The sequence below is a fragment of the Brachypodium distachyon genome, chromosome 5 (genome assembly GCF_000005505.3).
Source record: "Brachypodium distachyon strain Bd21 chromosome 5, Brachypodium_distachyon_v3.0, whole genome shotgun sequence".
NCBI lineage: Eukaryota > Viridiplantae > Streptophyta > Magnoliopsida > Poales > Poaceae > Brachypodium > Brachypodium distachyon.
The window spans coordinates 14,777,261-14,790,667 of record NC_016135.3 but is presented as its reverse complement, the minus strand read 5'-3'; the positions used below and the strand labels follow the sequence as shown (position 1 = coordinate 14,790,667).

The following is a 13,407-nucleotide window of genomic DNA, read 5'->3' as shown; positions in this document are numbered from 1 at the left end:
GATTAGTCGTATTAACGAGCGACGTTTCCGTACCTACTCCGTTTTTCTTTTGCGCCAGTCCATACCTCCATTGAGTCGCTTCGCACTTTTCATTTGCTTGCTTGATCCCGTACCTCGTCTTTTCGAAAATGGCACTTTGTGACGGCATATCTGACGATGCATGTCACTTGTTGCTAAAGAGTGTGTCACCAAAGATTTTTTATGATGCGAAAAAGAAAAACAACGAAAAAGTGAAGTACTGTCGGTTCATTGTACTCACTCACTCCGTTTCTTAAAATAAGATAGGACGTAGGAGTATTTTATTTTTTCTGAACGAGCATTTGACCAAGAATTACTCGTCAACGTATGACAAATGTGATGCAAATCATTTTTACACTTATAAAGATTCGAGTTGACGGTCGTCAACCACCCCTGTTGAGACTAGACTATTCTCTAGTTTGTTAGATAACCACTTGATTGCAACCCATTCAATGTGATATAAATATGTATCAATTTTTTTTATTGTAGTTGGTTTGGTTTGATGTCTACTTTTGAGATAATTGTTTTCTCAAATAAATACTTTCAGAGAATTTGTATTTAGCATAAAGTTGGAAAATATGAACATATAAATATTTAAAACAACTCATGTATGTAACACAAACTTTTAATTCCGTAGCAACTCACGTGCATTTAGCTAGTAACATAAACAAAAGTACTTTCTCCGTCTTGTATAAAGTGTGCAACTCTACTTATAAAGAGTTTGGAGTCAGTGGACATGGGTTCACTCTTTCCTAATATTTCTCTTCTCACTCGGGGCAAGTTGGACCATGCAAACCTGCGGGTTAGAGAAACAAACAATAACAGTTCCTCCTAGGCCCCAACACTAACACTTCCTCCACTCGATCTTCTCATTCTACCTTTACTCTCCAATTTGTATGAGATTGTGTTCATAGTTCAAATCCAACAAAGCTTAGGTAGAATTTACTGGCATTGTTCCATAATCTAACTATTATGTTGTTCTTGTTATCTGCGGATTTTTTCCGTTGGTGATGCTAGTCTAGACAAAGTTGCGACACTTAATATCAGACGAAAGGAGTAATTTTGAATACAAATCAATGATATCAATTTTATTTCATTAAAAAATATTAATAGACTAATTCTTGGTCAAAGACGCCGAAAAAAATACGTCATAAGAAACAGATGGATGGAGTATAAGAAATCGTTTTGACTTTTCATGTCAAGTCATAAGTAACAAGAAAATACTTGTTGAAAAAACTCTTTGTTGCTAAACATTTACTTTATTGGTTCCACGCTCTTACATGAATTTATTGCTTTTTCTATCTAATTACCGGCTCTTAATAGCACTATTGGGGATTTTGTTATAGCAGTGGTGAAATAAAATGTTCGTTTCTCTTTAATAATGGTCAAAGTAATAGATGTTGAGAATGTCCTAACCAACAGCGAAGAAGATCGTTCGTTCAACTGTATTGCCTGTGATCTAACCATAAGGGCGCGTACAATGGGATTACGTCAACTTTTTTTTAAGCCTGCCACGTAGGATAATTGCTGATTGTGGAAGAGAGAGGTGAAGAAAGACATTAGCCTTCTCTTAGCTAAGAGATGATCTTTTCACAAGAAGGATAAGACAAAGAAAAGGCAAATTACTCATTGTACTAGATTTCGCCTTTTCTTAACATTTATTTGATTAATTTTATTCATCTAGACATTAATTGTAAGATAAGGCACTAAGAGATGATTTATTGTACAACACGTTTTGATGTCTTATCTAAATGACGTGGAACACATAAGAATGTGGTTTTATCAACCATTATACATGCCCTAAGAGAGAGGTCGTAGCAATAAGCAGACCACCGCTGTCTGGATGCTCAAAGGACTCGAAATGGAGCTCACGCTTTTTGTGGAGAGGATATAGAAGCCACAGGATGTCAGATAATAAATGGATGAAGTGTGCCACCTACTCCATCCGTCCACAAATAAATGTACATCTAGTTTTGTCCTGAGTTAATTTCTTTTAACTTTGATCAACTTTGTTGAAAAAAGTAACAACACATATGAAATCAAATCGGTATATTATGAAATTACATTTCAAAATAAGATAAGGCACTAAGAGATGATTTATTGTACAACACATTTTGATGTCTTATCTAAATGACGTGGAACACATAAGAATGTGGTTTTTATCAACCATTGTACATGCCCTAAGAGAAAAGTCGTAGCAATAAGCAGACCACCGCTGTCCGGATGCTCAAAGGACTCAAATGGAGCTCACCCTTTCTGTGGAGAGGATATAGAAGCCACAGGATGTCAGATAATAAATGGATGAAGTGTGCCGCCTACTTCATCCGTCCACAAATAAATGTACATCTAGTTTTGTCCTGAGTTAATTTCTTTTAACTTTGATCAACTTTGTTGAAAAAAGTAACAACACATATGAAATCAAATTGGTATATTATGAAACTACATTCAAAAGGGATCTAATGATGCTAATTTCGTGTCGTAAATGTTGCTACGTTTTCCAAGAAAATGGGTCTTTGATATCTTTGACTTAGGACAAATCTAAAAGTACACTTATTTGTGGACGGAAAGAGTATCTTCTTAGGAAAAACTTGTGTGTCCATCCATGTTCTCTGATGGATCTTCCCCATCAGCGTTTGTCATTCATAACAAAAAAATGAAACGCTAATTAAGTACGTACAGTAGTACATGAGACCTAAAACTTAAACCGAAAACATCTATAATGTCAAGAAAATGTAGTTTTAATTTGCACAAGGAAAATTCATGCAATTCTTTTCCGGCGTTCCAAATGGGAATCCTTCTTGTACGCCTACATTCCTACTACCTATGTTTCCTCCTATTCCCGTGTTTTTATTCATGTGTACCAAACATGGCCTTGGTCTACGACAAGTAGCACAAGAAAGGGGAAGAACGGCGGAGAAACTATCAAACTATATAACCAAATTAGAAATTACTGAGGATTCTTTACAATGTTCCAGTTTCTTACAACACTGTACACACGAGGAATCGGGGAGCACCCGAAAGAATAATCGTATAAACAACGGCTCAAGCAATCATCAAAACTTGCTCCTTGAAGGCGAACAAAAGCCGGTATAAAATCAAGCATGCTACATAAAGGCATTCTCCTTGCTAAATTATCAGCCACGAGAGAATGTCACGTGCCGGGTTGTATGTTTTGGAAGCTAAGGCAAATCATGGCTTGAACGGCGTGAATACTACCACCGAATTGTGCCCTCCAAATCCAAATGAGTTGGAAATGGCTGCATTCAAAAGACAGCAAACATGCTTAAGATAAAAGGACCTAGGAAGAGGACTGTGCACAAAGGGATGGTAAATTTCTTGAGTTCTGTTTGATGAACAAGTGGCCATCAAGATGTGCCCCGTTACCCCGTTCAAGAGAGAGCAGGCCTGGAGCGAGGCGTTGTTCAGAATGAACTGTTGTGCAGGGATGGAAAAACTCACCAACATTCACTTCATGCTGCTTCTTTTCATTAGCTACTGTATCAAAGTCAACTTCAGGCTCTGAGTTCTATAAAAGAGTACCAATTTGAAACATGAGAAACTCTCAGAGCATGTGACAATAAATAAACCAGGAAGTTTGTAAAATGAGCTTTTGTCTTCCATCCTGACACTTAAAGTTACTCCCTCCAATCCATAATAAGCATCTCAGACTTAGTACAACTTTGTACTTTGTACTAAATCTTAGACACTTATTATGGATCGGAGGGAGTAGTAGTATATTGCAAGAATGCACTGGATTTTGTTTTCTTTTAATTGGTCACCTCCTGACGCCGACAACTTGTGAATTGTAAGAAACATGGATGGTGTTGAAACTTAAATAAGTTATTAACCTATGCCGTTAACTCAAAGTAGGTAAAACAGAATGTTAAACTCTTGCCAGTAATACTTCTGCCTTGAACTTTGTCAACATGTACGAAGTACAAAGCACCATAGGGCCCGATAAGGAGATTGAAAAAGGATAAAGATTACTTACAAATTGGTTAATGGTAGGATGGACCCATCCATTGGTTATGGATTTGATAGTGGCAATAGCTTCTAACCCACCAGCTGCGCCCAGGCAATGTCCTATCATAGACTGGCAGGAAAGGAAGTAACATCGGATAAGGGAGCAACCATGAAATGATGAAATGACATATTCCTTGTGGAAGTGAGAAAACCTTTGTTGAATTAATCTTAGTCTCCGACAAATTCTTGAAGACTTGCTTGATGGCTCTTACTTCAGCCAAGTCACCAGCAAGTGTAGAAGTTGCGTGTGCATTGATGTAGTTCACCTAGAAACGAAATGAAAGGAATCAAAAGGTGCTGAATGCTAATCTGCATTAAGAATAAAAAAGAGTACCGGAAAAAGGACACACCTAGAAGTATACCTAAGCAGGACAACACTGAGTTTATAAAAAATAAACTAGTGATATTTATTCTAATCACCAAAGATTTTGTTTCAAAATGCACCCAACTAGCATAGTAAGAAAGGGCATCTTGCCAATTGTTTTCCAGATGACAATGTCAATCTACCTTACAGTTAGACCAATATTTTGACTTATGATATTAGAATAGGAGAACTTTGAGAAAAGCTGCCAGGATAAAAAAAAAGGCTGCAACATGAATTGTAGAGATACCTCCTCTGGCGCAACACCTGCATCTTCTAGACTCTTTGCAATACAGGATGATACACCCAATCCATCTGATCTTGGATCGGTCATATGGTAAGCATCACAGTTAACCGCACCTCCTAAGTATTCAGCAATTATTGGTGCATCACGCTTTATAGCGTGCTCCAGGCTCTCCATAACCTATTGTTGAACAAGAGCTTCAATGTTTAAGTGACACAAGTGGATAAATAATAATGTTAGTAGTATATCTGAAAGATGACTGAAATTCATGGTAGCCTTGTGGGGCACTGGGACATGAAAGAACAACCTGAAGCAAACATCACATTCAAAAGAAGGAAATCAAACGATTAAGATAATTCTTGACATTGTATCAGTATTCAAAAACGCTATTTTGTTAATCGACAACGCATACCAGTACACCAGCACCTTCACCCATAACAAAGCCATCTCGCTCTTTATCCCATGGCCTAGATGCAGTTTCTGGGTCATCATTCCGTTGTGATAGTGCTCTACAGGCCACAAAACCTCCAAGGCCAATTGGAATGATAGCTGCTTCAGTTCCACCAGCAACGATAACATCAGCCTCACCACGACGAATATGGTTCGCAGCAGCATAAAAGCAGTAGTTGGAGGTTGCACATGCAGTTGAAATTGAGTAATTGGGACCCATGAAACCAACATCCGTAGCAAGCAAAGCTGAGCCCATGTTACTTATAGCATATGGGATAAAGAATGGTGAAATTTTTCTATATCCCTTCTCAATAAGGTTCTGAACACCATTGGAGAACACTGAAAGGCCACCCATGCCAGTTCCCACAAGAACACCAGCCCGCCCTAGATCAATCTGTACATAATGACGTAGTTAGCGAAAAAGACGTTTCAAAATGGGGGGAAACGAACACCGAAGAATTTACTGCGGTAAAGAAATTATGGTTGCCACCAATTAACAGGCTACATGGTCAGAAGCAACAAGCAGCTTAATCAATCACATAAGGGATCATCAAATGAATTGATAGTTCAACTCCGGAAAAATGGGATGATTGGTTATTGCAATCAACAATTGATTATGGTTAGAAACAAGTGCTATGTTCTAAGGTCTGCAAACATGTGTCAAGAGGGGATGATTTTTTTCTCGAACGTGCGCCTGAATGCACGTCATTTGTATTAGAAGAAAAAACTCAGAAGCATCAATAGTCAAGACTTACAAGCCACAGTGATGGCAAAGACCAAACACACAGAAAAAAACACACCCAAAAAAGAAAATGCTAAGATACAGCAAATGAAAACAAAGAAACAGAGCAAAAACTGTTTGAGGCAGATGACTGAAATTGAACTTGCACATGCTCACAGAGATTTTAAATCAGTTCGTCTGTAGTGATCTACTCTCTCCGATCCATAATAAGTGTCGCTGATAAATCAGCGACACTTATTAGCTTATACAGTAAGTGGTGTCACGTAAGTACAAAATTAGTTTCACACCATAGTCGATAGCAAATCACTCAATTTTGTCTTTCTTGTTTTTCTTCCGTTGTCAAGTCATTTTGTACTAAGGCAGATAAATTTTGGAAACAATACACACTGAGATAATCTCGCTCCAATAAGCCAATTTATCCCCTTTTCTCGAAACAGGGCAAAAAGTGTTTGAGGCAGATGACTGAAGTTGAACTTGTACATGCACACAGAGATTTTAAGGCAGTTCACCTGCAGTACTCTATTAGCTTATACAGTAAGTAGTGTCACGTAAGTATAAAAAAGGTCACACCATAGTTGATATCAAATCACTCAATTTTAGTCCCTCCGTCCCATAATTCTTGTCATGGTTTTAGACATAAGGAGTATCTTTCTTGATTTTCTTCCGTTGTCAAGTCGTTTTGTAGTTTTGTACCAAGACAAATAAATTTTGGAAACAATACAAACTAACATAATCTCGCTAGCAATAAGATCAAATTTATCCTTTTTTCTCAAACCAAGATTCAGTTAGACCTTTTTTTTCTGTTGACCACCAGTACAGTTGCCATTGCGTGAACAATTTAGTTTCAATTTCCATGTCTTTGTAGGGACACCATCCAAGTATTTTGAATATCTGATAGCAATGATGCAAAGATTGAATGCAGAATTTGAGATCATGCATAAATCCAAAAAGGTTCATACAGACATACACAGTTCATTTCCATTTCCAGCCAAACACAAATAACACAATCTTCATTCTTTCATAAATCATATAATGTCCTGAAAGTGAATTCTACACTGGTATGTGGCACCAGGCAGGCCTTTCAGGGAGGAAAAATTGACACCGAAGGACCCAAACATAACATATGCCATTGCTATATAATGCATCGAATTCACATGTGAGTTTCTCACTAAAACAAAATGCCAATCAGAATCTTACCGGAGGAAAATGTAAACTCTAACGTGTTCCTAAACAAAATGCCAATCAGAATCTTACCGGAGGAAAATGCGAACTCTAACGTGTTCCTAAACAAAATGCCAATCGGAATCTTACCGGAGGAAAATGTGAACTCTAACGTGTTCCTACAGACTAACTACGATAAAGAAGACCAATTCTTCCTATTTGGAGGATAAAAGACATCAAACAGGAATTGAACTCAATTTCAACTCAAGAGTCAGGAGTCCACTCTTCTGATATTGCCCGCACGAAACGAAACCGAGAAGTAGTTCAGTCAGAGGCAAGGAGTCGCGTCACACTCCATCTCACATTCTCACTCACCTTGCCGTGCGCGTCGGAGCCTCTGTCGAGCCCGGCGCTCTCGAGCGCCTTCCTGCCGCTGACGATGCAGTACCGGATGCAGTCGTCCATCCTCCGGTCGTTCTTGGCGTCGATGTACCCCTCCGAAGAGAACCCCCGTATCTGCCCGGCGAATCTCGTGGGGAAGCTGCCGGGGTCGAACCGGTCGATAGTCCGCACCCCGCTCTCCCCGGCCAGGAGCCGGTCGTAGAAGCCGTCCACTTCGCTCCCGAACACCGACACCAGCCCCAGCCCCGTGATCACCACCCGCTTCCTCGGGTCAGTCTCCCTCTGCGGCGCCACGGCGGCGCGGACGGCCGTGGCGGGGCGCCGCCACGGGCGAGCGCGGCGGCGGCCGGGGAGCGCGGGAGGGGGGCCACGGAGCCCGAGGGCGTGGGCGGCGTGGGATTGCATGGTTGGGAGCCTGCGGTTTGGACTAGCCGAGGCAGTGAGGCGCGCGGGAGAGAGCGCGAGGTGGTTAAATAGGCGCGCCACGGCGAGGGTGGCCGGCGGTGCCGTACCAAAGCGGAAGGATGGATAAATGGATTCTGGATTTTGGAGGGAGGGGTGTTTATTGGATTATGGATTGGACAGGGAAAATAGTAAATCCAAACTTCATTTTTCTTTTAAATATTTATTTAGTTACATGTTTTTTTGACGAAACGTTGCAGCGAGCTATTTATTGTCAAAAAGGTTGGACAGAGTCCAAACCGAAAGATTACAAGTGAAACACACAAAAAACAATAACTAGAACTTGTTGGTAGGGAACATGGGAGAACAAATTATTTACATGTTTTAGTGCTCGCCTTTAAGCTTTAGCACGCTTTAGGGAGGACTGAATGATGCACACTTATAAATTAGCCTAGCAATGTTTTTCATGCACAAATTTGTTCTGCCTTTAGCACTCATGTGCTACAAACTAACTAACAAAAAGAAATATATCGGTAGGAGGCCAAGTGCACACTTATGAATTAGCAGCCGTACATTTGCATATACGTGCAATGCACATTTGCGTGTTGGACCGATCACGTGTTATCGTGCCGCCGCTTAACATTTTTTAGCCTCAACAAAGGAACTTGTAAGTTATAAAAAAATGATAAAAATAAAACATTGTAAACATGCCTCATGCATTCAAATGAAATCATCCAGGTCTTAAACATCGCAAAACACACGATACCTGGCATGGCTCAAAATATTTACTATTCCGTTGGTCAGAGTTATTGCATGAAAATCAAACATCCAGCTCAACAACCATTGTTCATGGAGCTAACTAAATTTCTGATTCACTGAATTAAAGTTGGATGATTGAGATTTTTAGATTTCATGTACGTCTGAGCATGTATGATCCCTTGACCCTCAAATTAAGACTCAAGAGAGATAGCTTCGTCCACTATACTAATGGTTGTGGAGTACATAATTATCTTTAAAAGAAATTCAAAATTGATAAAAAAAATACTGCCAATAAATGGTCGTGATTTTCCCATACCTATCACCACAAACTTTTGTAAATTACTACTTCCTCCGTCCCAAATTAATTGTCGGATTTTTGCAAAAAAAAACTCTGTAAATTCCTGAAATGAACTGTCCACGTTCTATTGAAACTTTTATGAAAAAATCCCTGTAAATTTTCGAAATTAACACGCAGTCCACATTTATTTCGAAAATTTGCAGGGTTTTCTTTGAAAAAGGCCGGCGCCAATTAATTAGAGAGAGAGGGAGTATGAACCATTGGGAACACATGTTCCTTTTTTGGAGCATCATCTAGGAATTGAACTAATTTATTGGAAGTTTCTATAGTTTTTCTATAAGAATCATGATTTGCGAAGGCTTATTTATCTACCACGGGTGATTTCCCTCTAAGGTTGAATATATTTGATAGAAGAAATGAATTAGGGACAAGAATATGAGTATGAACATATTCACGGTTACATCCTTCCTGGTGGTAGACCAAATTAAAGAGAATTAGTTAAGGCCAACGGGTGAAAAACTAAATTGACTAGTGCTTCTAATATGTTCGTGTAAAAAATCCAGACTAATCTAATTTGGATGGTGTTACGGTTACCTTTTCTTTTGCAACGTCGGGACGGAAGGCCCTACCTAACTACTCTCTCTGATCCTAAATTCTTGATCCAAATTTGTTCAAATATAAATGTATCTATTCTTAAAAAACGTCTAGATACATGTAATATTTCGACAACAATTTAGAATCGGAGGGAGTATAAACAATCAGAGACCAACATACACCTTTTTTTTTAACACAGAAACAAGAAGGGATAGGCAGCACGGAATAAATGTACAATTGGCTTAAGAATGTGAAATGACAATACTAAGGAAACTTATATAATGCGAATCAAAGTCCCGTTAAAAAAGAAGAGAACGTGAATCAAAATCAAAATCAATCAGCTGCTAGCTTCGACCCCTTTGCGCTTTCACGTGTTTCTGCTTGTTAGCAAACAGCAGACTTGTGTTTGTGTACACGTAATATATGATCTCACGCATTCCGTGTGAACAATTCGTTAGCTGGTGAACTTGCTTGACTGCTCGTAGAAGATCTCTAAATTGCAATTCTGTCCTGTAGGCTGTACCGGACAAAAAACAAATCGGGAACACAACAGCACATTTTCATGATTTTCTCTCATGTATAATTTACATATTAAGACAAGCTGAAAGATCGTAAGTGCATCATCAGAACGTTTTACTCTGTGTTCCATTCAAAAGGAAGAGACAGTTAGGTATAAGTTTCAGTGGACCATATATTTGGAAGGACTACAACCAACATAAAACAATTAATGCACTAAATTTTTTTGATGGACCTCGTCAGGAGGGCAGGATGCTCCTGCAACTCATGCACTATACATCATCAATAAAAAGTTTCAATGGGCCATTTTTTTTGGCACGGAGTGGGCCATATATTTGGTACAACCGAATTAAAATAATTCACTCGTATTGCACTAAATTCTAGAATAAGATAAGTTGCACTTTAGGTAACCATTGTGTGGCTGCGAGTAACTTAACCCCTTCATCTCCTCTATTCAATTAAAACTAGCTTACCAGTTGCAGCAGGATGAGAGGTATCTCGATTTTTCGCTCAGGGGGATAACTATTGATGCAACTCATGCTATGCTGTACACCGACCATGTGCCTTAGCAACAGCCTTGTATTGGCTACGAAGGTCTATTCTAGCAGACAATTCAACAACAAGCAAGAATATGATAAATAACAGATGCAATCTAAAATTGTGGATATACATATTATCAAATATCTCAATGAGATGGTAAGTTAGGACGAGATGGTAAGTTAGGGTTCTGAAAGTGGTATTTGGCTGCTTGTTGGACACAACCAAATTACACAAAGGGTAACTTTTAATTGAACAAATCCGAAACCAATATGACTGACTCTCTGTCGAAAAAGTGTGTGAGCGTATTCATCAACATGTTGGACCCGGACTCAGTTTTTTCGACACATCATCGCATTTATCCAATATCCTGAATTGGATCTTGAATCAACACATTCTCCATTGCTTGCTTTAGCTTTGCCTTCTCCAACTTCTTGCTGAATGCAAGACCACGTCAAACGATGCAAAGTTATATATCAAAGTTGGTAACTTGTTCTCCGGAACAAGATCATTACCTCCAGAAAATAAGATCGCTACTAGTGAGATGTGTATGTTGGGTTTGCCCAAAGATCAAGACATGAAGACGCACAGGCAGAAATGGTCACACAATTATTTGACCAAAGGCGCGTATCGTGCCTTCTATTTTCTTTTTATTTTTTTCTCAAATCCCACCACCTTGATTACAAGCTAGAGGGTTGCATGCGTATATATACACGCACCAGTCCAACACCATACGGAATACTAGTCCTACTCGAACACAACTCACGCTGAATCACACATGCACATGAACACTACTAACTCACGCATAGACACACTCCTAATCTGATTAGGACACAAACACATGCACCTAGCTAGACCCAAATTCAAGATTATCCTAACAATCTCCCCTTAATCTTGAAGTTGACGTCTTCCATGCTCCCCCTGCTTTTGGCTCTCTCTTCAGCTTCACGACTCGTCGATCAACTCAACGCATGATCCGGACTACCATCCCATGCAGACACATCTCGCGTGCTACATGCAGATTAGACACATCACGCAGAAACTGGTCATGGTCCCACTACACGCCGAACTTGATCTTCTCGCCGAGACACGCAGGTGACCACATGCCACCTCGTCTGCACGCACGTCGATCTCTTGTTCCGATGACACACCATACCGGACAACTTTCGACCGTGACATGCTTCCACTTCAACAGAACCTCACACCGACGAGCACTTGAACACAACCATGACTCACAGACGCTGACCTGGACACATATAACTCCTCAACGAGCTTGCCAACGACAGTTTGCCCTGATGCCGAGTACTTTCCGGTGATCAGTATTATGATCTCCCGTTACTAGAAAATCGGCCCACCACAGCGACAACTCGATCCAATCCGTTGCACTCTACTCCACCGCAAAGACGCAGATCGCTCGCTTTGATCTGCAGACGCCACTCCATCGATTGACCGCTTCAATCCGCGGACGCCGCTCCGCCACCGTTGCCCGCCCCGAGGCGCTAGCACATCGCCTCCCCGAGGCAAGCACGTCTTCAAATCTTGGATCTCGCTCTGATACCAAATGTTGGGTTTGCCCAAAGATCAAGACATGAAGACGCACACGCAGAAACAATCACACTATTATTTGGACAAGGGCGCATATCGTGCCCTCTATTTTCTCTTTATTTCTTTCTCAAATCCCACCACCTTGATTACAAGCTAGAGGGTTGCATGCGTATATATACACGCACAAGCCCAACACCATACGAAATACTAGTCCAACTCGAACACAACTCACGCTGAATCACACATGTACATGAACACTACTAACTCACGCATAGACACACTCCTAATCTGATTAGGACACAAACACATGCACCTAACTGGACTCAAACTCAAGATTATCCTAACAGTGTAAATATAAGTTGTTTTTGCAAATATAACAAAGTCCATATTAAAGCACAATGCCTACGGAAATGCTGCCAAAGAGATGTGTAAACAAGCCGCTTCGATGTTACAACTACAAACTAATAACCATACAGATGTCAACCCTACAATAACAGTTGACGAGAGACTAGCTGGCGGGCCTAAATATTTAACACTATGAAAAATAAATACTCTTATTTTTTCACAAAGGTTGGCTTATTTGTTTTCATCATGACAAGAGTTTGACCAATAATAACTTTATTAATACGTAATATATGATATGAAACCACAATCATCAGCAAGGACTTTTGAAATGAATCTATTGGTATAAGTTTCATGTCTTAAAAATCAGATACGAATAAAGTAATTTTTAGTCAAAACTTGTATAAACGAAACCAAATATGGCTGCGGTTGGCAGTGAGGTGGATTATGATAATATCCAGCCCTTTCAACCGGCTTTTGACTATTTTTGTGTCTATCTAATCAAAATTTTCTACTTTCGTGTGTAATTTTCAATAGCAGATTATAAAATAAGTTCAGCGCAATACAGTTCAGTAATGCCAAACCTAGTGTACGCCAACCTTTATCAGTGGCAGAGCTAGAGTATTGCCATTGGGTTCAGCTGAACCCATTAAAAATGATGAAATTCATTTTAATTTAGAGACAAAACTATGGTTGAAACCCATGGTTACAAAAGGCTGAACCCAATGCTCAAACTGTCTAGCTCCGCTTTTGATCTTTAAGAAAAGGAGAGAGTAATAAACATAATCTATGATTAATATTTCAAGTGACGTCGGCAACACAAGGAAAACTGCAAAGTAGATAGGCCTTCCACACTAAGTACAAAACGAATTGTATTTCTTTTGCCCCTCTTTTTCTTGAATACACAAAAGCATTGTGTATTATTTATTAAAGAAAGATCGACTGCATGACGTGCATTACTGAATTGGACACATAAATATACAATTGGCATCCTACTAAACAATACTCATTTT

The 13,407-nt window shown here is 39.6% G+C and overlaps 1 protein-coding gene across 1 annotated transcript; it reads right to left on the bottom strand.

Moving 5' to 3' along the window:
* Positions 1-2,928: 2,928 nt before the first annotated feature.
* On the bottom strand, positions 2,929-7,936 carry LOC100823940 (3-oxoacyl-[acyl-carrier-protein] synthase I, chloroplastic). The gene is made up of 7 exons (XM_003579776.4): positions 7,375-7,936; positions 5,059-5,490; positions 4,653-4,826; positions 4,194-4,307; positions 4,010-4,111; positions 3,478-3,544; positions 2,929-3,275 (listed from the first exon to the last, which is right to left on the bottom strand). Exons 1-7 carry the CDS (start codon positions 7,804-7,806, stop codon positions 3,208-3,210), a joined length of 1,389 nt encoding a protein of 462 aa, XP_003579824.1. The 5' UTR covers positions 7,807-7,936; the 3' UTR covers positions 2,929-3,207.
* Between the last annotated feature and the right edge of the window lie 5,471 nt (positions 7,937-13,407).

Coding starts and splice junctions, on each gene's coding strand:
- LOC100823940 (XM_003579776.4), bottom strand. CDS start 7,806: ATGCAATCCCACGCCGCCCACGCCCTCGGGCTCCGTGGCCCCCCTCCC. Junction 4,112..4,193: donor CTAAGATTAATTCAACAAAG/GTTTTCTCACTT, acceptor CTTTCCTGCCAG/TCTATGATAGGACATTGCCT. Junction 3,276..3,477: donor GCAGCATGAAGTGAATGTTG/GTGAGTTTTTCC, acceptor TTTTGAATGCAG/CCATTTCCAACTCATTTGGA.